This window comes from Narcine bancroftii, chromosome 5 (assembly GCF_036971445.1).
Source record: "Narcine bancroftii isolate sNarBan1 chromosome 5, sNarBan1.hap1, whole genome shotgun sequence".
Taxonomy (NCBI): domain Eukaryota; kingdom Metazoa; phylum Chordata; class Chondrichthyes; order Torpediniformes; family Narcinidae; genus Narcine; species Narcine bancroftii.
This window is the reverse complement of record NC_091473.1, coordinates 107,626,678-107,650,112: the sequence shown is the minus strand read 5'-3', so window position 1 is coordinate 107,650,112 and position 23,435 is coordinate 107,626,678. Positions and strand designations below refer to the sequence as shown.

Below are 23,435 nucleotides of genomic sequence, written 5' to 3'. Positions count from 1 at the left end.
CACCTCATTTCCACTTCCTCACCACCACCATCCCCCTTTCCCCCATTTTCATCTCTCAGTTTTCCCTTTTTAAACTCAATGTATGACAACATATTTAAAACATAAAATACTCCCACAACTCCCACATCCAATATTACCTTAACCCCAAATACCCTCCCCCCTCGAATTGCCCCTTATCCCTTGCTGGGCAACCACAACTTCCCTTTCCATTTGGATTGCGATCCTGCTCGCAAGCATCAACTGATTTCGCAGTGACGGTTATTCTCTCCCCCCCCAATCTCCCAAAAGAACTTTTACACTTATAACAAAGTTCTCCCTTTTTCCCCCTTACTTCCTTCCTTCTCTTTCCCTTCTTTAGTTCCTTACATATACATTGTTTTTACATCTTTATATTTTATTGCTGTTCTTCATTCTTATTACATCTCTTCATCTCTCCTTCTGTCCTGCAAATGTTCTGCAAATTCTTGTGCTTCCTCCAGATCCGAGAATAGTCTGTTTTGCTCCCTGGGAATAAATATTTTAAGCACAGCTGGATGTCTTAACATCAATTTATAACCTTTTCCATAGGATCGATTTTGCTGTATTAAACTCCTTCCTCTTCTTTAAGAGTTTAAAACTTATGTCTGGGTAAAAAAATATTTTTTGACCCTTGTATTCCAATGGTTTATAGTCTTCTCTAATTTTATTCCTTGCCTGCTCCAGTATATTTTCTCTTGTCGTATATCTCAAAAATTTTACTAAAATGGATCTTGGTTTTTGAGCTAGTGTTCTGTGTGTCCTTTCTATTTCCATTCCTTCCTACATTTCTGTCATTCCCAAGACCTTTGGGATCCATTCTTTTAGCAATTCCTTCTTATCAGTGCCTTCTTCATCTTCCTTTAGGCCCACTATTTTTATGTTGTTTCGTTTACTATAATTTTCCAACATATCAATTTTCTGAGCTAACAACTTTTGTGTCTCTTTAATTTTTTTATCACTTTCTTTCAATTTTTCTCTTTAGTCGTTTACTTCCATTTCTACAGCCATTTCTTCTTCCACATTTTCTACTCTTTTCCCTATTTTTGTCATGACTAGCTCTAATCTTTGCACTTTATCTTCTGTTCTTTTCATTTTTCTTTTAATTGCATTAAATTATAATGACAACCATTCTTTTAATGCTCTCATTTGTTCTTCAAAAAAAGCTTTATCTATATTCTGTCAATTGACTCCTCTGTCAATTACTCAGGTTGAACCATTGTGCCGGACGACACAGTATGGCCCCTCATAAGGTTTCTGCAATGAAGGTCTCTGTGCTCTGTGTTTTACCTTCTATCTCCCTGTGAAGATCTTGGTCTTCTTCTTCCTCTTCTTCTGTGTCTGTACCTGTGTTTGTGTCTTCTTTTCTTTGTATCTGTGTCTCTTCTGATTTTTCTGATGAGTTGCTTGTCTCACTTTGTTGGGCCTCTTGCTATTCGTCTTCTCCTTCTGAGCTGCTCATCTGTCGAGCCTCCTGCTGCTACTCTTCTTACCGTTCATCCCGTCGACTTTCTTTCTCACCTGGTACTTCACTCCCTCTCCTGCCGCTTTCCTCATCTTCCAGCTGAGAGCCCTGATGTTGGGCATCCCTCAGCTGGTCGCACTGTGGTTGCCTGCTCCTCGGCTGGTCGGGGGGGGGCACAACTCCACAGGGCTGACACCAACCTCAGAGATCGGGTGCTCTTCTCCACCACGGCTCCCTGTCCCTTCGTGCAGGTAAGGCCTTCTCCTTTCTTTTCCAGTGTCTTTTCTTCTTTTTTTTCCCTGTTGTTTTTACTTTTTCCTTCTTAGGTGCCATCTTCTTTCTCTTCTCTGCAACTTTATCTTTTATTTTTTATATTTTATATTTATTGAACTTTGTCTTTTCTTAACTTTTTTTCTTCTTTTCTGGAGAGGTCTGGTTTTACCCTACCGGCCACTACTCCATCACGTAACTCCTCTGTCAATTACACAGGTTGAACCATTGTGCTGGACGACACAGTATGGCCCCTCATAGGGTCTCTGCAATGAGGGTCTGTGCACTCTGTGTTTTACCAAAATGTGTGTGAAGTTCTGAAAATCTCTGGGACAAATGTGTATGGCTGGCCATGGGCTTTGGGTGGTAAATGGGCCAGGGTTTCCAACTGCGCTTCGCTGGTTGGGGGGTGGGTTCTTCGGTTCCCCTGTTAGTGGCCAGGAATTTACCTAGGATGACCAGCGGTGCCCCGTATACCATTTTGGTGGATGAGACTTTCAAATCCTCTTTCGGCGTGGTTCGATACCTAAGAGACCTAGGGAAATTCATCAGTCCAGTTGGGCCCAGTGAGTCGGGGCTGCTTTTAGGTGCCTAAGGAATCTCTCCACTAGTCCGTTTGCCAAGGATGGTAGGCTGTAGTGTAGTGCAGCTGTGTCCCGAGTGCTGTTGCTAAGGCTGCCCAAAGATTGGAGGTGAACTGGGCTTTCCTGTCTGAGGTAAGGTGCTCAGGGACCCTGAAACGTGCCATCCAAGTATTGAGGAATGCCCTGGCACGTTTCAGTGGATATTTTGGGTAGGGGAACGGCTTCTGGCCATCTGGTAGACCTGTCTACCATAATGAGTAGGTAATGAGTGCCTCAGGAGACTGGTAAGGGGCTCACTATATCAATGTGAATATGGCTAAATCTGCACCACGGAAGTTTGAAGGTTGGGATTGTGGCTTTAATGTGTGTCTGGACTTACAAAGTTTGGCACTGTGTGTACATTTTAGCCCAATTGGTGAACTGTTTACGAAGGCCATGCCAGATGTAACGATTGGCTACCATCTTGATCGTGGTCTTGATGGCAGGATGAGCTAAATTGTGTACAGATTCGAATATCTGCCTCCTCCATGTGGTGGGGATAGTGGGATGGGGCTTACCAATCAAGGTGTCGCAGAGTAAAGTTGTATGTCCTGTACTGAAGGAAACATCCTCGATGTGGAGGCTGGTTATAGCCGTTCTGACGGCTGCAACGTTGGAATCAGACTACTGTGCCTCAGTCAGGGCCTTGTAATCGATGCCTGGAGTGGTATGGACAGCCAACATCTTTGGGCATGACAGCGCATCTGCCACGGCAATATGTTCAATGTCTGTGGTAAATTCTGAGATATAAGAAAGGTAACACTGTTGTCTGGCCGACCAAGGGTTCGAGACCTTTTTGAAAACATAAGTGAGTGGTTTGTGGTCAGTAAACACTTTGAATCTCTTTCCTTCCAGGAAGTAACGAAAATGTCTTATGGCCAGATACAATACCAGCCGTTCCCTGTCAAATATATTGTATTGTATTTCAGGTGGCCGCAGGTGTTTACTGAAGAAAGCGAGAGGTCTCCAGTGTCCATCAATTAATTGTTCTAATACTCCTCTGACTGCCGTATTGAAGGCATCAACTGTGAGGACTATGGGTGCCTCTGATTGTGGGTGGGCCAGGAGGGTAGCATTTACTAAAGCATCCTTAGCCTTTTGGAAGGTTTCTGAGGCTTCTGCATTCCATGAGATCTTTTTGGGTGCAGACATTTGAGAGAAAGGGGAACGCATGATGTGGGCTGCTGCCGGTATGAATCTATGATAAAAATTAATTATCCCTGTGAATTTTTGAAGGCCTTTAACTTTTATCGGCTGTGGGAAGGATTTAATGGCCTCTACCTTTTCGGGTAGTGGCCTAGCACCATGTATGTCAATGCGGTGGCCCAGGAAGTTGATCAACTTTTTTCCAAACTTGCATTGTGCTGGATTAATAGTCAGTCCATATTCACTGAGTCTATTGCACAGTAGTCTTAAATGAGTGGCGTGCTAAGAAATCACGTAATGGAGTAGTGGCCAGCCCTCTCCAGAGAAAATAAGAAAAAAGTGCTCATTAAACATAAAATACAGAAAGAGAAAGATAAATTTACAGAGAAGAGACAGAAGATGGCATCTAAAAGAGAGAAAGAATAACAGAGAAAAGGGAAGAAGAAAAATCACTGGAGAAGAAAGAAGGCGCCCTTACCTACACGTCAGAGCAGGGAGCCACCGTGGAGAGGAGTGGCTGATCTCCGACGTTGGTGAGTCCCCGGAGGAGCGGTGTCCTCCCGACCGGCGCTTTTCAAAAATGGATCTCAGAGCCAAGCAAAGATGCGCAGAGCGCAAGTAAAAGAAAAGGATAATGCCGGTGGGAGGGGGATTCATCTGAGGAGTGGTCAGCTGTAGAGCGAACAGCTGACACCCAGCATCAGGGCGTTTGGCTAGGGGAAGCAAGAAAGAAGAGTGGTGAGAAAGAGAATGAAGGACTGGAAGAGGGTGAGCGGCAGTGGGGGAGCCTGGCAACGGGTCAACCTGCAGCGGGGGGCCCGGCCGCAGGAGACACAGTAGCTGGAGGCCCAGCACGGATACAGAAGCAGCTCATCAGAGAAGGATGAAGATACACTGGTACAGAGAAGAAAAGAAGAAGACACAGACATAGATACAGACACAGAAGAAGAGGAGGAGGAAGAGGACCAAAAATTTCAAAGGAAAGAAGAAGGTAAAATTGAAAGACAAAATTTAGATAAACCCTTTTTTGAAGAACAAATGAGGTCATTAAAAGAATGGCTATCATTAGAATTCAGTTCAATCAAAAGAAAAATGAAAAGAGCTGAAGACAGAATGCAAAGCTTAGAGTTGGTCATGATTGAAATAGGGAAAAGAGTAGAAAATGTGCTGCTGTAGAAATGGAGATAAATGATTTAACAGGGAAGTTGGAAGAGAGTGAAAATAATTAAGGAGACAAAAGATTTGTCATAAAAAATTGACGTATTGGAAAATTACAGTAGGTGAAACAACATAAAAATAGTGGGCCTGAAAGAAGGCAAAGAAGGGTCAGATATGAAGGAATTTATAAAAGGATAGATCCCAAAGGTGCTGGGAATGACAGATTCACGTGAAGAAATAGAAATCGAAAGGGCACGGAGAGCGCTAGTACCAAAACCACCACCGTATCAAAAACTGAGATGCATATTGGTAAAACTTCTAAGATATATGACAAGAGAGAACATACTGGAGCAGGCAAGAAGGAAAGTCATTCCAATAAGCCATTGGAATATAAGGGACAAAAAATACTATTTTTACTCGGACATAAGCTTCGAACTTTTAAAGAAGAGGAAGGAATTCAACACGGCGAAAACAATCTTGTGGAAGAAAGTTAATAACTTTATATTAAGACATCCAGCAGTACTCAAAGTATTTATCCCTGGGGAACAGAATAGACTGTTTTCGGACCCAAAGAAAGCCCAAGAATTTGCTGAAAGTTTTCAGGACAGGAGAAGAGAGGAGGAGGAGGAGGAGTGACAAGAAGGAAGACCAGCAAGAAAATATACAAAAATATATAATATTAAGATAATGTATATAATGGATAAGAGAAGGGGAAGGAGGTGAAGAAGGGGGAAAAGAGAGAGAGTTTTGTTATATGTATAGGAAAATAGTGTTCTCTGCGAAATCGGTTGACGTTTGCAAGTTCGCTAACCGAATGGAAAGGGGAATTGTGGTTGCTGTCAAGGGACAAGGGGCAACCCAAGGAGAGGGGGTTCATTTATGGTTAAAGGGTTATTGCTTGGGGGATTGTTGGGATATTTCATGTCTTAAGTGTGTTGTCATATATTGAAATTATATTGTTCTTTAACAGTAATGGAAAAAAGGGATGGAGGTGGTGAAGAGGCGGAAAGAAGTGAAAATAAAGATAGAAGATGGCCACGTTGGACTATATTACTATAAACATTAATGGAATACATAACCAAATTTAAGTGTATTCCATTGGGAAAAAAAAAATCACATATAATTTAAAAGACAAAGTTACAATGTTTGAAAACCTGGGAACCATGCATGGAACATAACAGAAAGAGCAGGCCTCGGACTACCACCACCTAAAATGAAAAGAAGATAAACACGATCAGATTTAATGTGTATATGTAGATGTCAGGTCTTTTTTGTTTGTTTTCCTTTTGTATAAAGATGTTGTTTTATTGTATTTTATATGTTCAATATTTACTGTTATGAAGGGGAGTGAGAAAGGGGGAGGGAGGGATGGGGGAAACAAGAGAAAATGTCACTATGTATATTTAAAGAGATGCAACTGTAAATATTTTGATTGTAATGGTTCATAGTGCGATAAATAAATAATTACAAAAAAAAAGAGTGGCATGCTCCGACCAGTCATGGCTGGCAATTAGGATATCATCTAAGTAGACGAAAATAAAGTCAAGGTCCCTGTCCACAGCATCCATTACTTGTTGGAATGTTTGGGCTGCATTTTTCAGTCCAAAAGGCATCCTTAAAAACTCAAATAAGCTGAATGGGGTGATAATGGTTGTTTTCCCAATGTCCTCTGGATGGACTGGGATTTGGTGGTAGCCTCAGATTAAATCAATCTTGGAAAAGATTTGTGCCCCTTGTAGATGTGCGGTGAAGTCCTGAATGTGGGGTACCGGGTAGTGGTCAGGCGTTGTGGCCTCATTGAGCCATCTGTAGTCCCCGCATGGCCTCCACCCTCCTCTGACTTGAGGGACCGTGGAGTGTGGAAAAAGCAGTATATAATGCCCAACTCCTCAATTTTATGGAACTCCTTCTTTGCGAGGCTGAGCTTCTCTGGTGGAAGGTGAGGCGCTCTGGAATGAAGGGGTGGACCTGTAGTAAAAATATTGGGTCTTACCCCATGCATGGCCTTGGATGACGTAAATAATGGCAAGAAATTCAGATAAGATTTGCACAAACTCATTGTCAGCTGGTGTCACCGAATGCAGGTGGTAGGTGGCGGGTTCCTTCCCTTTAGTTCGAGGGTCTGGAATGTTGTGGCATGCACTAATCTGCAGCCTTTAATGTCCACTAGCAGCGAGTTGGCTTGCAGGAAATCCACGCCTAGGAGTGGCTGTTGAACTGTTGCAAGGGTGAAGGTCCATCTAAAATGGTTGTTCCCAAAGCAGAGGGGAATGGTGCGAATGCCATGAGTTGGTATGTCCGAATTGTTGGCGGCCTTTAGTTGCTGGGCTGTTTTGCCATTGTGGACGTCAGTTTTGGTCAAGGGAGCAAGCATGCTTATCTCCGCCCGTGTCCACTAAAAAACAGTGGCTGGATAGAGAGTCTTGGACATGGAAGCTGTTAAGGTCGTTAATGGCTGTGATGGCCGGCTTTGGTGTTTTCCAGAAGTGTGCAGGTGGAGAGACATCGACAGGCCTCTTTCTCTCCCCCCCCCCCCACCACTGATGACAACGACAGTCTCTTGTCCTCGTGGCTGGTCAGTCGGCTGGTTGGCGGTTCGGTCGTTGCTGCCATAGCCTGCCCACGTGCTCCAATGCTGGGGCGGTGTCATGTTTGATGGGCGTGGATGTCTCGTGGAGTGCGAAAGTGGTTTCCCTCTCTGTCATCAGGGAGGCCACCTTCTCTGCTACCTTTCGTGGATTGCTAGTTATCTTCCTGGACCATTATCCGGATGTTTTGTGACAGCCTTTCCAAGAACAGTTCCTTGAAGAACAAGCAGGGGCAAGGCTATCATGTAGCCCATTAGGTCAGATGGGACCCTGTCCCCTAACCCATCCATATGCAGCAGACAGGCCGTGCGCTTGCACTCAAGCAGCCTGAAAGTGCGGGTCAATAGCTCTTGGATGGCTTTGATCTTATCCTCCTGTGGTAGCTTTTTCAAGAAATCTGATCTTGGCAGCTGTGGCTTGTTTGAGGTCCCCCACCACATAGTAGTAACGGGTTTTGTTGGGGGTGATTTTCCTCAGGGCGAACTGTGCCTCGATTTGTTGGAACCGTACTTAGGGCTGCGCTGCCCAGTTCGGCAACTTCAATGACATAAAGTTGAGTGCAGGGTGTCTCCATTGCTGTGTCCAGAATGCTGTCTGGATCATCATGGACACCACTGTAGCTAGCTGCTACAAGCTATGGCTCTGCAGAGCCTTTAGTGCTGTGTGTAGGTTAGCTCAGAAAGAACTAGTTTTATTGGACTCACAGCCCTGCTCTATTCTCAAGTTGAGGGTCGTGGTCAAAACCCTCTCGGCACTGATTGATGTGTTTGTGATCCACTTTCCCTGATAGGCCAGTTAAGCTCTTTTGGTTGTGGCCAATTGGAGGGCAGCGCTGTTGGCCTCGTGCAGCCAGCTGGATTGTCGCGTTCATCCTTCATTTTGTGAGGCCCTGTGGGGGAGCTGTGAAGGGCCGCCACAACATCTCAGAATTTAGGAGAAATACAAAAATTAGTTCCTTCTAGTATTCAGCAAGAGGGTTTTTAATTGATTCATGAATTAGTGTGCAGCATGCATTCAGAAAGATGAACTGGAATTTTGATTCAAAAAAGCATTCAGGTGAAATCCTGCATTTTTTTCCCCATTTCCTGCTAAGTGCAGGAGGAACACTGTCACCTGAAGTTCCCCACCAAGTTGAGAATTTCTGTTGAACAGAGTATAAATCCTGGAATGTCTCCACAACAGGATTTTGAGAAGACTTTCACTTCAAGTCTGCAGTCGTTCAAGATTAATTCTCAAGACAATGATGGATCGGCAATGAACAAAATATATTTTTGAAGAACTAACAAATGTTTAAAAAAGTAATGCAAGGCCACGAAAAATGTACAATACAGAAATTGCTGGATTTCAGCTGCACATATTTCCTCATAACAATTCAATCCTCTTGTGATGAGGTAGGTTTATCTTAAACACTACAACCTTTTCCTGCACTTTTCTTTTAATCCCCACTAAACTTCAACATGTTACTCATGAATTGACTATTTGATTTCTTAGTTACTTGATGGAAACACACTTCAGTATCATGTCTTATCAAAATCTTTCAATTTTTTTCCAAGACGTCTATTATCAATTCTCAATTATAAATCAGAAGTGCCCTAGTCTATAATTCTTTCCTGACATATTATCTTGCAATTCTGGTACCATCCATTTAAATTTTATTTTGCATTTTCTCCAATGCCCCTCCATCCTTCACAAATGTGGAAAACCAATTTGTGATCACTTCTTCAATACCATGTATCCAGAAATGTTCCTTGGTTTGCTTCTTTGTGATATTAAGCGGAATTATGTTTTATCAATTTGTGTATATGTACTGCCAAAACTGTTTTCTCTTCTATCCCATTTAAATTCTTATGCTCCAAGTAATAAAATTTAGCTTTTCTTACAAAATTGTAATATTTCATACATTTCACTGAAATTTAGTTACCTATATCTCAATGTTCCCATTCTAAGTATTGAATGAAATTAAAAAGGTAAATTTTTTTTGTGTTAGAAATCCAAGCTAACTATTCAGTATTTTGTTTCTACAATATTTTCTACTTTGACTGTAATTGGATTCCATTATTTTTCCTACTATGCTCGTTAAGACAAATTGTCCACAACCTCCGAGACACATTCAGTTTCCTCGATGAACAAATTTCTCCCAAGTTTGCACTTGTTCTACATAAAACTGATGCCATAAAACAACAAATTTCATGACACATACTCATGACAATAAACCCAATTCTAATTACTTGGATTCATTTTTGGTTTTTTTTGAACTGAAATAGCCAAGTAATTGCAATTCTGAACAAAAAAAACAAGTAAATTCAATTGTTTTTGATTTCAATAAACATTTATATTGGTAATGACCAAAAAATAGCCTAATTTTTATTCTTCTCGCATGCAATTCAACTGATTAACTAGTGTCTAGGACTAGCATTTCCATTTTATTCCCACAAATGCAAAAGCTCAATAGTCCATACAGTAAGTACATCTGATTTTAAAAGCTGCATCTATAAAGCACCATATATGCCTGCCATCCATCATCAATTTCTTACCAGTAGCCTATTCAACAATGATTTGTTTGATTCCATGAGAACAATTAATTTCCATGTCTCATTTTAATCTCAATTCACATATGGTTGAAACAGATGAATTCCAGTGGTAAAATAGCATTGACTGTCCTGGATATTCAACTGGACTTTTTATCTGTAAAATAGAAACAATAGAAGAATCTACCTCTATGTATTCATACCAGATCTAAAAAATTTAATACAATCTCTTGAACTAGCCACATACCAGTTAACTCTCAGAATATCGATAAAACCAAACAAAAAAAAGTGATGGTTAAAACTAGATTTTTTTCTGCAGATGCTCCTCACAATAATCTCTTCAGCTGATTTGTCAATGACCTTCACCACCCACATCAGATCTGAAACAGGATTTTTGCTGACATGATATTAAGTCCCATTTACAAACCATCATTCTATGCGTTCAAGCAATTAAAGTTTCCGACAATGTGGCAATTGACATTCATGCCTTAAATCTACCAAGGATCATCTTCAACAAATGCTTAGACCTTTTCATTCAAAGGTATTGTAGTGAGTGAGCTAACCGAGTGAATGAACGAGACCAGCAGTCGGTGGGCTCGTCAGAACTTGTGACCATTACTATGGCTAGTGGGCTGCCTTTTTAAGGCAAAGCTCCCACCCCTACGCGCCAGAAACTCCATCTTCGTGATACACATGTACGGCCCATGCATGTGGGCCCTGGGCTTTTGCCAGAAAAAAAGACCATGCGGCGCCACCTTTGATGTGGCTGCTCCACTGATGCACGTGTAACACACAGAGCTAGTTCTCCTGACCATCAATTAAGTGCATCACCAAAGTATAATATTAACCAAATACCACAACAGCAAAATCCTGAGGGTAACTACTAACCAGTAGACAAACCATATAAATATAAGACGAAGAATTGCCGAAGGAACTCCGCAATTCAGACAGCATTCATAGGTAGAAATGGTTAGTCATTTTTTAGGATTTGAACAAGACTCAAGAATGAATTGGTAAAATTATAAATATAAAGGGGGGAAAGAAGCTGGTGGAGGGACACAGAGGTTATACAAGTCAGAAAGTATGGGAAATGGTGGACAGATAGGTAGAGGGAAACCATTTGGAAGGTGGGGGGAGAAAAAAGTTAGAGAGAAATAATATGATTAATATGGGAAGGGCTTGGATGATTATTCTATGCCTAAGTGCTGCTGTTTGCATCTTTTCAAATCAATTTAGAAATGTTACAAAGGTCAAGACTGATACAGAAATGCATTGGAATTGTTCTACAGGTTAAATTGTCTATCCAACAGTTCAAATGACTTCAGTATGCATTTCAATAAATCCTTAAATTTAAATGTTCAGAACTGGGAAAAAAAAAACTAGATTTGCAGTCCTGATACCTGCAATCCTTAAGAATTGTAGTTGTTTAGAGCAATTAAAATTTGTGGATGAAGTGTTCCAACCCAAAACATAAACCTTTCTTTTTCTCCCACTAATGCTCCTCAACCCAGAATTGCTCGAGCAAATTGTTTTTTGTGCCAATTATTTTCAACTCCCTTTACCAAATTAACCCAAATATGAAGAGGTCTACATATGTACCCAAAGCCAAATTAGACTGGGACAAGAAATTGGATCAAAGCTAGGCAGTCCTGCCACATTCAGGTATGAACAGTGGATGCTAGTTAAACAACTAATGAGGTTATTCCACAAACATCCTGATGCTTCATGAAGTCTTGGCCCAATGCTTAATGATAACCATGCATAAAGATGCATTCATAACCATAATCATCTGAAAGTGACAAAAGCATCATCCTAGCTTCTTCCCAAGGCTCCCACCACCATAAAAAACCAATTTAATGCACTCTGTGTGATCTCAAGAAACCGCTGAGAAATCTGGATTTTAAAAGTGATTCTTTATCTGTAATGTGTAGTAGGAAATGGAATGTAATGGATACAAATCAAATTATCTATTTAAACAATGCTAATTACTCACAATGAAATTACAACACTAATCTTAATGCCTTAATGTCAGCCTTTGTACAAGTGTAACTACATTTATTGATATTGTGATTTGTTAGGTTGTTTTTGGTTTTTAATGCATTTTTATTAATCAAGATTTAAAAAATATGCATCTAAAAACTTACCTTGGTGAAAATTTATTGGTCTTGAACACAGAAGAACTTTAGGAGAACCAGAATTCAAAAATAATGCAGAAAAAACAATTTAGACAGCTCATGTTACCACATTTACAATTTTTTAAATGTTACTTCAAAGTCACACCTACTTAAGAGCTGAAGGCCTGTTTTAAGATGAAGCCAAATTCACAGAAGTTTCTGCGGTTGATCTTCTATCTTATTTCTTCTAAAATATGACAGTAAACTAAAACTTGTTTAAAGTCAATTTCGTAAAGTGGTGCACAATTCATAATAGCTTTTAGTCTGAAATGATTTACCAACTAGTTATAAAAATCAATGAATCCATTAATTTTATAGATGAGCTTTCCAGATGTGCATTTTATTAATTTGCATTTCATCCTGCACAACTGACTTGCAAAACTGAGGTCAGAGCTGTAGAAATAAACAAAAAAGAATCAGAAATCCATTTGCTTGTACAAGTTCAACCCATTCCATAACTGATGTACTTTAGCTTTTGGTAAATTGTGCAAAGCTACAATAGCTCAGTGGTTAGAGCACTGGTCTTGTAAACCAGGGTTTGCAAATGTGTTCCTTGTCAGGACCTCATTTCTGTGAGGGGCACTTGATAAAGTGGTGACTCTCTGCCTTCCTTATGGTAGACAAAGTTAAAGAATTTTATGTAGGTTACATTCCAAATGTAGTATTACCAGACAATAATGGAACCTTTATCTTTAGTAATGAAATAGATCATCTGAGTCAAATGACAATATGGAGATGGAATGCAACGGTGATTATTGATGAAAAAAGTCTGTATTTGAAACCAAGTTTAACACTTAAAAGGCACTGATGCTGTTATTTCATTTGACTAATAACTACAGTTGCCTAAGCTCCTTATTGTTCTTGATTGCAGAATTACAAATTCATTGAACAGCCCTCTACCTGCCACTTACTATGTATAAATATGCATTATTTCAAACCTTTGACCATCATCACTATAATTGATTGATTTCATGTTGAACATTACAATCAACAGGTAAAACTGAAAGCACAAAATTGGTCTGAACTTTCAAGTTAGATATATGCTTAGCTGAGATGTGTCAGAAGTATTTATCATCTCTGAAGACTCCTCCATTTAGTACTCATCAAAAATGGAAGAACAGTTTTAGGATTTAAACCAAGTGGAAAATGGAATTATTTTCTAAATTTAATGCAGAAGCTTTGATGCACAAACATTTGCAAAGACTTTGATAAAATGCCATGGTATTGACTGAATAAGTCATTGCACATGTGCACCAGTCTGAACACTGACACAGTGAAAAATGGCAGAATGACAGAAAGAACTGCCTTGTCATTCCTGGGGATCAGCAGAATAATGTGGTTCAAAGAACGATAAAAGATTTAAAAAATACAATTTTAAATATGGTGAAAATAAATCAAGACATGTAGCTTAAACAGGAAATCCTGTTCAAATAAACTTAATAATAAATTATTCACACAGCATACAACAAGAAGTTAATCAATCCATTTTATTTGCATGTCATGAGGGAAAACCTTAAATAAGACCTTCTCCAGCTTGCTCAGCCCATTGCATTGGCAATCTACTTAGATTGCTTTTTAATGAAATCTAAGTCATACAAACTTCAGACCAAAGTATTTTGTTTTTAAGTGCAAAATGCAAATCAGTGATTTCAACCAATTGAAAGATGCTGAATATTCAGCATCATTAAAATATAAAATGCTTAGTTCACTAGATTTGCAAACTTGTGATTTTTCACTTTTTAATATAGTTAAACTTTGGAATAAGTTTCCTTGTTCATACAGTCTTTTATCCCAGTCTATGGTTTGTCAGCATCTTTTAGTTAGCTTCATTCTTCGATGCTTCATCAAAATTTTCAACAAGATCTGGAAAGACAAAAAAATTGATTAAAAATAACAGACTTTTCATTTGGATTGGAAAAAAATTTCAATGTTAATGGATAAATTTAAGCAGCTCTAACGATCAACAATTATGTCCCCATGCCTCAAAATTCCTTCTTTCATTCAGTCAACATCTGGATTATTATCAAATCAGCCATGACAGCACCTGGCAATTTTTGTAATTCTCACGGAAAATACTTGGCATAAAAAAAATCACAAAACTTTAGAAAAGACAAGTGTCTGTGCTGTGGATATTTAGCAAGAAAATTAGAAGCATGGTAGGAACATGCATCTGAACACTTTCAATGGAGAATTAGTTAGATGCACTGTGAATAATTCTACATATTAAAGACCTGGATTCTCCAACAAGAGGGAACATGCTCTCCATAAATACCCATCATGCTTTTATTGACTTATTTTAAGATTTGATTGTTAACATTATGTTTCAGATGCTGTGATGGAGTTTTTTGAAAAAGTAAAATCTGTGCCAACACACCTACACTCATGCAAACAATTTTTTTCCCTGAACAAAATGCTTGGGATTGTCTGAGCTTGAAAGATAAGCAGGCACAGGACTGGTCAGTACTTGGAGAGGTGAACGCTTAGGAAAACCAGGTGCTGTAGATTTCTGTGAGGGGTGCTGGACAAAGTGGCCACTCTCTGTCTGCCTTATGGTCGACAAAAGTTAAAAAGAATTTTGTGCATGTTTCATTCTAAATGTAGTATTACTGACATTAATTGAACCTTTTAGCTTTACTTCCTGGGGATGCAATACTTTTACAAAATCCACAATATCTACATTCACATAAGGAACGTAGGAAACAGGAGCAGAAGTAGGCCATTCAGCCATCGAACTTGCTCTATCATTCTACTGGATCATGGCTAATCTGGCGACATACTCAGCGTCACTTACTCACCTGTTCCCCAAACCCGTAATTCCCCAACCAATCAAAAATCTATCCATAAGTCTCTTGAATATATTTAATGAGGCTGTCTTCACTGCTTCCTTGGGCAAAGAATTCCAGATTTATTACTCTTTGGGAGAAGCAGTTCATCCTGATCCTGGTGTTAAATAAATTCTCTTGGGGTTATGTCCCCCAATTCCAGTTCTGCCTGCTATTGGAAGCAAGCTCCCTGCTTCTATTCTTGATTATTTATGACCAGGATAATTCAACTCCAAATTTACAGTGGGGAAAGGAGGAGCGCGAGAGCGAGAACACTCTGGTCCAGAGCTATATGATTTTGTTCAAGGTAAATTCCAACTCTCATCTACCTGGGACATCGTCATCATCTTCTTCAATGTCTTCAGCTTTGGGCGTTTTATTATCCAGAACTAAATAAAAGAAGAATGTTTTACTCAATCAACAGCATTAACTAAACTGAACATATTAACAACATGCATCTTTATTTCAAACCGATTGGCAATGTTTATAATTATTTCTTAAATTACATGAGGACTCAAATATGGAATGCTGATAGCCAAGGTTGTTTCCCAGCCTGCTCCATCATTTAATAATGGCCAATTTGATGATAATCTCTCCTCTACCTCTCTGCTAAAAGTGGTAATACTTCACCTTTAGGCTCATCAATAAGCTATCAAACTCTGCCTCAAAACTAGTCGGTCTATACTTCCATTGTACTACATGAAGAGAGTGGTCAAAATCTTGAGGAAAAATCCTCTGCTTAAATGGGAAATCCCTATTTTTTTTTTTTAAACAGAGACTCTTCAATCCAAGCAAGAATGATAAGAAAAGGAATTATCAATGAATCGGATCAAAATCTTTCAAAAATTTCAACACAAAATGTGACGATTTCATTATGCCGCTTGATCTGGTGAGTACCTCCAGTAGGTTGTTTTTGTCCAAGATTCCCATGTGCTTCCGACCTGTACATTCTCCTGCAAGAGGAAATATTGACCCACATTCATCCTGTCAAGGCCCCGCAAAATGTTAACTATTTCAATCGTCCCCCTTTTTAAAAAAAACTGCAGCAAATAGTAAAACAAACCACTATTGGAGAAAACTAAGCATCCATGGGCAGAAATGGTCAAAATTGAGTTGAAACTATTATTCAAGACCGATAATAAAATGGGTAAAATTAACACATCAAAGCTGCGGATTGTGCCAAAAGGTGATAGGACAGAAGTAAGAAGTGAACACAGGTAGTGAGGAAACCATTGGGCATCGGGGTGGGGAAGAAGTTAGAGTGAGAGAAAAAATTGAGTACAAGAGTAGGTAAATAAAAGATAGGAGTGAGGGGATAACCAAAAATTAGATGCTGTACCGTTTGCACTATGTGAGCGTGGAGAACGAAACACGCACCAAAGACTTGAAGTTGAGACTGGTTTATTGCACTGGCTGTCATGTTTATATGGGCCCCAGGCGCTGATGTCAAAGCACCGTGTCATTGGAGTGCCAACCAATGGGACTAGCCGGCATTCCCACCACCATTCACCGTCTTCCTGCCGTGCAGGAGATCACTTGGGATGATGGCCAGTGTCACCCCCAGGTCCATGCAGTCGCCATGTTCATCATCTATTTTGTGGGCTGGTCCGCATCTCCATGCGTGGGCTGCTACATGAATACCCCCAGAACTAACGATTGAACAGTTGTTTGTTGACTTGGGTGGTCTGCCCATGTTGCGGGAGAGGGGTGGAGACCAGATGGTTCCAGTCCAGATATGCCAGCTTCAGATGTTCAACGGTAAAGATCTCCTCCGTACCACTGATGTAGAGGATGAAAGTGGAGCCATTGTTCCTAATGACCGTGTAGGGCCCCTCGTAGGGTCGTTTTTGGGCAGCCAGTGTGTGCCCTTTCACATGAACACATACTGACAAGTCTAAGTCCTTGGGATGTTGTGTTTGGGCTGGCCATGTGATGGGGGTTGTTGTGGGACCAGGGACCCCAGTTTTTGCTGCAGGTTCTCAAGGATGGTCGTGGGGTCTTCCGGGTGTTTGTCAGGACCAGGAACTCCATCAGAATGATTAAGGTTGCTGAGACGTTGAAGTCTTCCTTTGGTGCAGGGTGAATCCCCAGTCTGACCCAAGGCAGTTCATCCACTCAGTTGGGACCCTTGAGCCAGGCTACAAGGCTGCCTTCAGGTGCCAGTGAAATCACTCCACCAACCCATTGGCCTGAGGGTGGTAAGTTGTGGTGGAGCTGTGTGCTCAGAAAGTTAGCCAGCGCTACCCAGAGCCCAGAAGTAAATTGTGCTCCCCTATCTGAGGTTATGTGCTCCGGGACCCCAAATCTGGACACCCATGTGTCAATGAGTGTCCTGGTGCAGGCTTGTGGTTTCAACCAGAGGGACCACCTCAGGCCACTTCGTGAAGCATTCAACCATGGTCAGCAGGTATTTTGCCCCACGGGAAACTGGTAGTGGCCTCACTATATCTATATGTACGTGGCTGAACCTGCGCCGCACTGGTTCAAAAGTCTGTGTGAGCGTATTCATGTGAGCCTGCACTTTTGAGGATTGGCAGTTCATGCAGGTCTTGACCCACTGGCTGACATGCTTACTGAGGCCGTGCCAGATAAACCTCGAGCTACCATCTTGACTATGGCTCGTATTGCTAGATGCACCAGGTTGTGTACGGCATAGAAAACCTGGAGCCTCCATGTGGCTGGGATGATGGGGGAAGGGCTGCCGGAGGAGACATCACACAGTAGTGTCAGGTTACCTGGACCGATGAGGATGTTTTCCTCCCTGAGACCGGAGACAGCTGACTTATATGCGGGGATCTCAAGGTCTTGCTGCTGCGCTTTGGTGAGGGCCATGTAATCAACTCCATGGGACAGGGCATGTGCCAACTCAATCGTGGGGCATGACAGAGTGTCAGCTACCACATTGCTTTTTCCCGTGATGTGCTGTATGTCCATGGTAAATTTGGATACACAAGTCAAGTGTCTCTCTGCTGTCAGGCCAACAGCAGATCTGATACCTTATGGAAGGCGACATTCCAAAAAGTAATGGAATTTCTTACTGCTAGGTACTGTGCCATAAGTTCTCAGTTGAAAGCATTGTATTTGAACTCTGGGGGGGTGTGGAGGTGTCAGCTGAAAAAAGTCAGAATTTGCCACTGGCCTTCAATGAGCTGTTCCAGTATGCCTCCTACTGCTGTGCTAGAGGTGTCAACTGTCAGAGCAGTTGGTGCCCCTGGTCTGGGGTGTACCAGGAGGGTGACATTGGCCAGCGCGTCTTTGGCGTTCTGGAATGCCCCTGAAGACTCATCATCCTTTGACTTGCCTGCCATTAATGCTTCCGGTATGAATCTGTGGTAAAACTTTATCATACTGGCAAATTTCTGCAGCGCCTTTACTGTTCATTGCTTGGCGAAGTGCCAGACTGCCTTAACTTTTCAGGGAGGGGTGTTACCCTGTGTTTATTTTTTCTGTGCTCCAGGAAATCAATAGCATCTGTCAATACAGCAACATTGCAGATTGATCATCAGAAATGAGAAAAAATGGAAATTAAATAATTTTTTTAAAATGGAAGAGATCATTTGATCATTAACTCCAAGTCTGGAAGATAATTAAGTACCATCCAGTGTTGTACTTGTTACACAGAAACACTTCAAAAGTACTTAATTGGAAATGAAGTGCTTTGGAATAGCCCAAGGTTGCAAAAGCCATTATATAAACATAAATTCATAACTTCCGATATTCTCTTTATAAATGACCAAATACATTAATTGCTCTTGAATTTACTAGGATTCATTAAATAATTCTTGAATGACAGTAGTTAAAGCTGCAAATTAGTTCCTTGTTTACTACGTACATCAATTCCTCTGGGTCTAATATTCAGGACAGATCAAATACCAAATCTTTTCAAACAACAAAATAGGAATAGGATCAAAATCTTTTAAGAATCCTGTGCATATCACTCGATTTAGAAAAATTCTTAGACATACCTTGCCGTGGCAACTGCTCAGCTAATTTTCTAAGACTTGATAGACTGTCAGCTCCAAGCTGGCTGAGAATGCCAGGAAGCATTTCTGTGATCTGTTTTGTCTCAGCATGACCAGTAATTGCAAATGTATTAGCAGATAACGAGGCCTGCACTTTGGGATTATTGAAGTGAATGACCTGACCATCATCCTTAATCATATTCACCTGCATAGAATGAAAAAGAAACATTCATAAAATGTGGTAGTCCTGTGAAAATATATTTTATATTTTTGCACGATTTAAAATTTCTACATCATGAGCGACTCAGGAACATCAGTTGAGAATGGCATTCAATTCCTGTTTTATAACTGTACACACTTTCAAAAGCAGCTACACGGTTTTTCAATTTTATTCAAATCTAACATCTATATATTCACGCTTGATATATGGCAGGCTTATGAACAACTCCTCGACTTCCTCAGGAGTTTGCAGAGGTTTGGTATGACATGGGAAACCCCGGCATATTTCTACAGATGTATGGTGGAAAGTGTGCTGACTGGCTGCATCACAATCTAGTATGGAATCACCAATTCCCCCTGAGTATAAAGCCCTGCAAAAGGACACAGGCCAAGACATCACAGGCAAAACTCTCCCATCAGTGAAAACATCTACAAAGAACACTGTTGGAGAGCAGCAGCAATCATCAAGGATTGACACCACCCAACACACAAAATGCCAGGTTCAGGAACAGCTGTTACCCCTCCACCATCACACTCGTCAATAATAAACTCAATCAGTGACTCATTTAAGGCCTTTTGCATTTTTTTTCCTCTCTCTCTGTATTGCACAGTTGTTTACATTTCTTTATTTGCTTACATGTGCACATTTGTGCAGTCTTGTCCACGAAAAATAATTTCAGGGTTTTATGCATACGTACTGACAATAAATCTGAAATGGCCATGCCTTTTATTGTTTATTAAGCACTTACTGGTTTGCAACAAACCAACTACTCATAGAAACAAAAAATGAAAGCAAGAGGGGGCCATTTAACCTTTTGTGCATGTTACCCCATTCAATATAGTGTGGATTATCAATCAAATTTAGGACCCTCTGCTAAATTTTTCATACATCTCCTGATCCCACAGGCTTTGAAGAAAAATATCCAATTCCTTCTTGAATATATCTAATGATTTAGCTTTTTGGCAATGATTAAAATGAAAGTTGTCCACAAAGAATGAAGAGTCTGTGTAGAATTCCTCATTTCTGGTAGTGCCAGTAAGCATTTGAATCCTTGCTTCCTGACCATTCGTCAAAGATTCGGCACAGAATCCAGTGATTCTACCCAATCAAACCATCAATGTTTCATCCTCCACTAAGCCTTATATCTTTTACTCATTCAAATTAATTTGTGCAATCCTTTATTTTAGGTGCAGGAAAGAGATTGTCATCTAGCCTGTCAGGCCTGCTCCACCATTCAATAAAGTCATGGGTAATCTGGCCGCAAACTCACCTCCATTTACCCGCCTGTTTCCCATAACCCTAATTCTTCGACTTTTTAAAACCCATCAGTGTCTTAAATCCATTGAACAAGGCTTCATTGCATGGAGAATTGCACAGATTCAATACTCTATGGGAGAAGCAGTTTGTCACCTGTCCTAAATCTACTTCTCCAAATCTTAAGGCTACGTCTCCTAGTTTTAATCTTATCTGCCAGCTTCCATCTTTCAGTTTAGAATTTCAGAGATAATCTATACATCTATTTGCAAAGGAACCATTCTCGCTGCATTCAGTATTTTGTGGCAAGTAAACTTAAACTGAAAGATGGGCCAAAAGGCTGTTGTGCTCTATAGTTATCCGGTTTATACAGCCATGCAGAGCATGATAAAAGGAAAATGATACAAGCTACCATTATTATTAAAATGAAGAAACAAATCTTCTACATCAAGGCTGTTAACTCTATTTGAATACAAATATACAAAGCAAACAGGCCAAAGTGAAGTGACTAGGTTCTTAGTTCAGAATGATTAAGTTCGGTCTCTGAACTCTATGGTGAATCTACAGGTGCAATAGGAATTTTATAAAATTTGCAGGTGAGGAAGTCAGTTAAGCACTGACCCACGAAAAGAACATCGCTAGCAGTTTTCTTCTGAACCCTCTGAAAAAGGTAGTTAGATTTCAGGCCAATGGGAATTGGGATAGGACTCGCTAAAATGGAATGCTTCAGATTTGTTGCCTTTTCTTAAAAGCTCTTTTTCAAGACCCTCTCTAATCACAATCCTATTGCTCCCAATTCCACCCAGCCAGAATTAAATCGGGCTTATCATGAATTAAACTGCAGAGTTTCAAATACCTAATCAACAATTATGAAAAATATCTAAAATTAAAGTCTCCTGGAGAGGAAAGAGTTTGAAATATCTATCTTCTACTTTATTGTCAATGATTATAGCCAATTGTTTGCCTCGAGAGAAAAAAAAAATCAATGCGACTTTCTATTCCACTAATACAGGTTGAATACCCTTTATGTGAATATCCGAAAATCAAAATGATCCAAAATTTCAAATTCTTTTCTTTTTTAGTACTGACATGACGTCACAAGTCGGAAAAAAAATTCAACACCTGACTTGCCCATGTGGGATTCTGATGCTCTGTTGGCACCAGTTTGGTAACAACAGAGCTTTGTGGTACAAAGATATAGTTGAAAATATCCAAAAAAAAAAGGCTGCAGATACCCCTATGGATAACCGTGATATGCTGCCCCATCCGCAGCGAATTCTACATAGACTCCTCATTCTTTGTGGACAACTTTCATTTTATCTTGCCCAAGGTGTATGGCCCAAGAACTGTAGCGACTCCTTCCCGAACTGACATTTGGCCACATTGACAGTGAGGCCGAATTCAACCAGGCAGGCAAACAATGTGTGGAGGTGGGTCTTGTGCTCATTGTGATCTCGACTAGAGATGAGGATGTTGTTGAGATAGATGAACACGAAGTCCAAGTCTCTGCCCACTGCGTCCATGAGCCTCTGGAAGGATTGGGCTGCATTCTTCAGGCCAAAAGGCATCAGAAGGAATAAGAAAAGGTCGAACAGAGTGATGATGGCGGTCTTGCCAATGTCAGCAGGGTGTACAGGGATCTGGTGGTAGCCCCTGACTAAGTCGACCTTGGGAAAAACTTTGGTGCCATGCAAATTGGCTGTGAGGTCCTGTATGTGGGGGATGGGGTATTGGTCAGCCGTGGTTGCATCATTGAGCCGGTGGTAGTCCCCGACAACCCCCGGAGGCCTTGGGGACCATGTGCAGGGGAGAGACCCTGGGGTTGTCCGACCTGCGGACTCTGCCAAGCTCCTGGAGGTGGGAGAACTCCTCTTTCGCTAAGTGCATTTTCTCTGGCGGCAGTCATCTGGCCTTGGCGTGGAGTGGATGGCCCTGTGTGACAATGTGGTGGCAGCCGCCGTGCTGGGGCATGGTGGCGGTGAATTGTGGCTGTAAGATGGCGGCGAACTCATCAAGGATGTAGGAATACTTGTCCTTGGGCGTGTTGATGGTTGCTATCCCTGGGCTGTGTGCGCTGGAGGGCTCGAGACGGAGGGTCTGGAAGGTACAGGCGTGCACGAGCCTCTTGCCCTTAAGATCGACCAGCAGGCTGTGTGCACAGAGGAAGTTGGCTCCTAACAGTGCAGTTTGCACAGTGGCCAGTAGGAACTTCCAGGAGTATTTATCTTGCCCGAGGTGTACCTGAACAGTCCATGTGCTGGTCTTTATGTCACTGCCGTTCGCTGCCCGCAGGGTGGGGCCTCGTGTTCTCGTATAGGTCTTAAGGGTGGTTGGGGGGGCAGCACATTCAATTCTGCTCCAATGCTCACCAGGAAATGCCGTCCATTGGTCTTATCCACCACGTGTAAGAGGCTGTTTGCGTGGCCAGCTGTCACAGCCATTAGCGGCGGCCAGCCCAGTTGTTTCCCTGGTACGAGCAGGGTTAGTGGCATTTGCAGGCTTGTGCTCCCCAGCATTGGTACTAGAAGCACCAGGTCGACTGGTGCTCCTCCGTCTTCTGTCTGGGGGTGGGCTATGGTCAGCTGGGTGCAGGGCGGGTGACCTGGTTCATGGTGGCCTCGTCCTCTCGCTTAGTCCGCCACAACACATCAGCGTGGGCTGCGACCTTCCTGGGGTCCAAGAAGTCCTCGTCTGCTAGCAGGAGGTGGATGTCCTCCTGCATTTGTTCAAGGAATGCTTGCTCAAACATCAGGCAGGGTTTGTGACCTTCTGCCAGTGCGAGCATTTCGTCCCATTAAGGCGGACATGGCTCTGTCCCCCAGGCCATTGAGGTGCTTCAGCTTGGCCACACGCTGCCGACGGGAGAGACCGAAGGTGCTGAGCAGGAGGGTTTTGAGGGCGATAAACTTGCCCTTCTCAGAAGGATCGTGGATCAGGTCATCCACTCTGGCCGCCGTTTCTTCATCAACGATGCTAACCACATGGTAGAACATGGTGGAGTCCAAGGTGATCTGCCTAAGTCGAAACTGCGCCTCCGCCTGCCCGAACTACGTGTGGGGCTGATGGGTTCAAAGGGGGATGATGGTTTCACAGAGTCAGCGGTGATCGCCGATGAATCCATGTTGTTAGACCAGATTGTGTCTGGCCTCTGCGGGGTAATCAACGTAGCGGGAGCTACAATGCAGAAAACACACCTCAGAACTCGGTGGG

The 23,435-nt window shown here is 41.6% G+C and overlaps 1 protein-coding gene across 3 annotated transcripts in view; it reads right to left on the bottom strand.

The window, feature by feature from the left end:
- Positions 1 to 13,440: 13,440 nt before the first annotated feature.
- btf3l4 (basic transcription factor 3-like 4) overlaps positions 13,441 to 23,435 on the bottom strand; it is a 43,087-nt gene continuing 33,092 nt past the window's right edge. For all 3 annotated transcript variants that reach the window (XM_069938659.1, XM_069938660.1, XM_069938661.1), the window contains exons 4-6: positions 18,755 to 18,956; positions 15,119 to 15,178; positions 13,441 to 13,830 (exon numbers count right to left, since the gene is read on the bottom strand). In XM_069938659.1, coding sequence (XP_069794760.1) covers positions 13,784 to 13,830; positions 15,119 to 15,178; positions 18,755 to 18,956 — 309 coding nt within the window. In that variant the 3' untranslated portion in view covers positions 13,441 to 13,783. The remainder of the gene's footprint in view (positions 13,831 to 15,118; positions 15,179 to 18,754; positions 18,957 to 23,435) is intronic.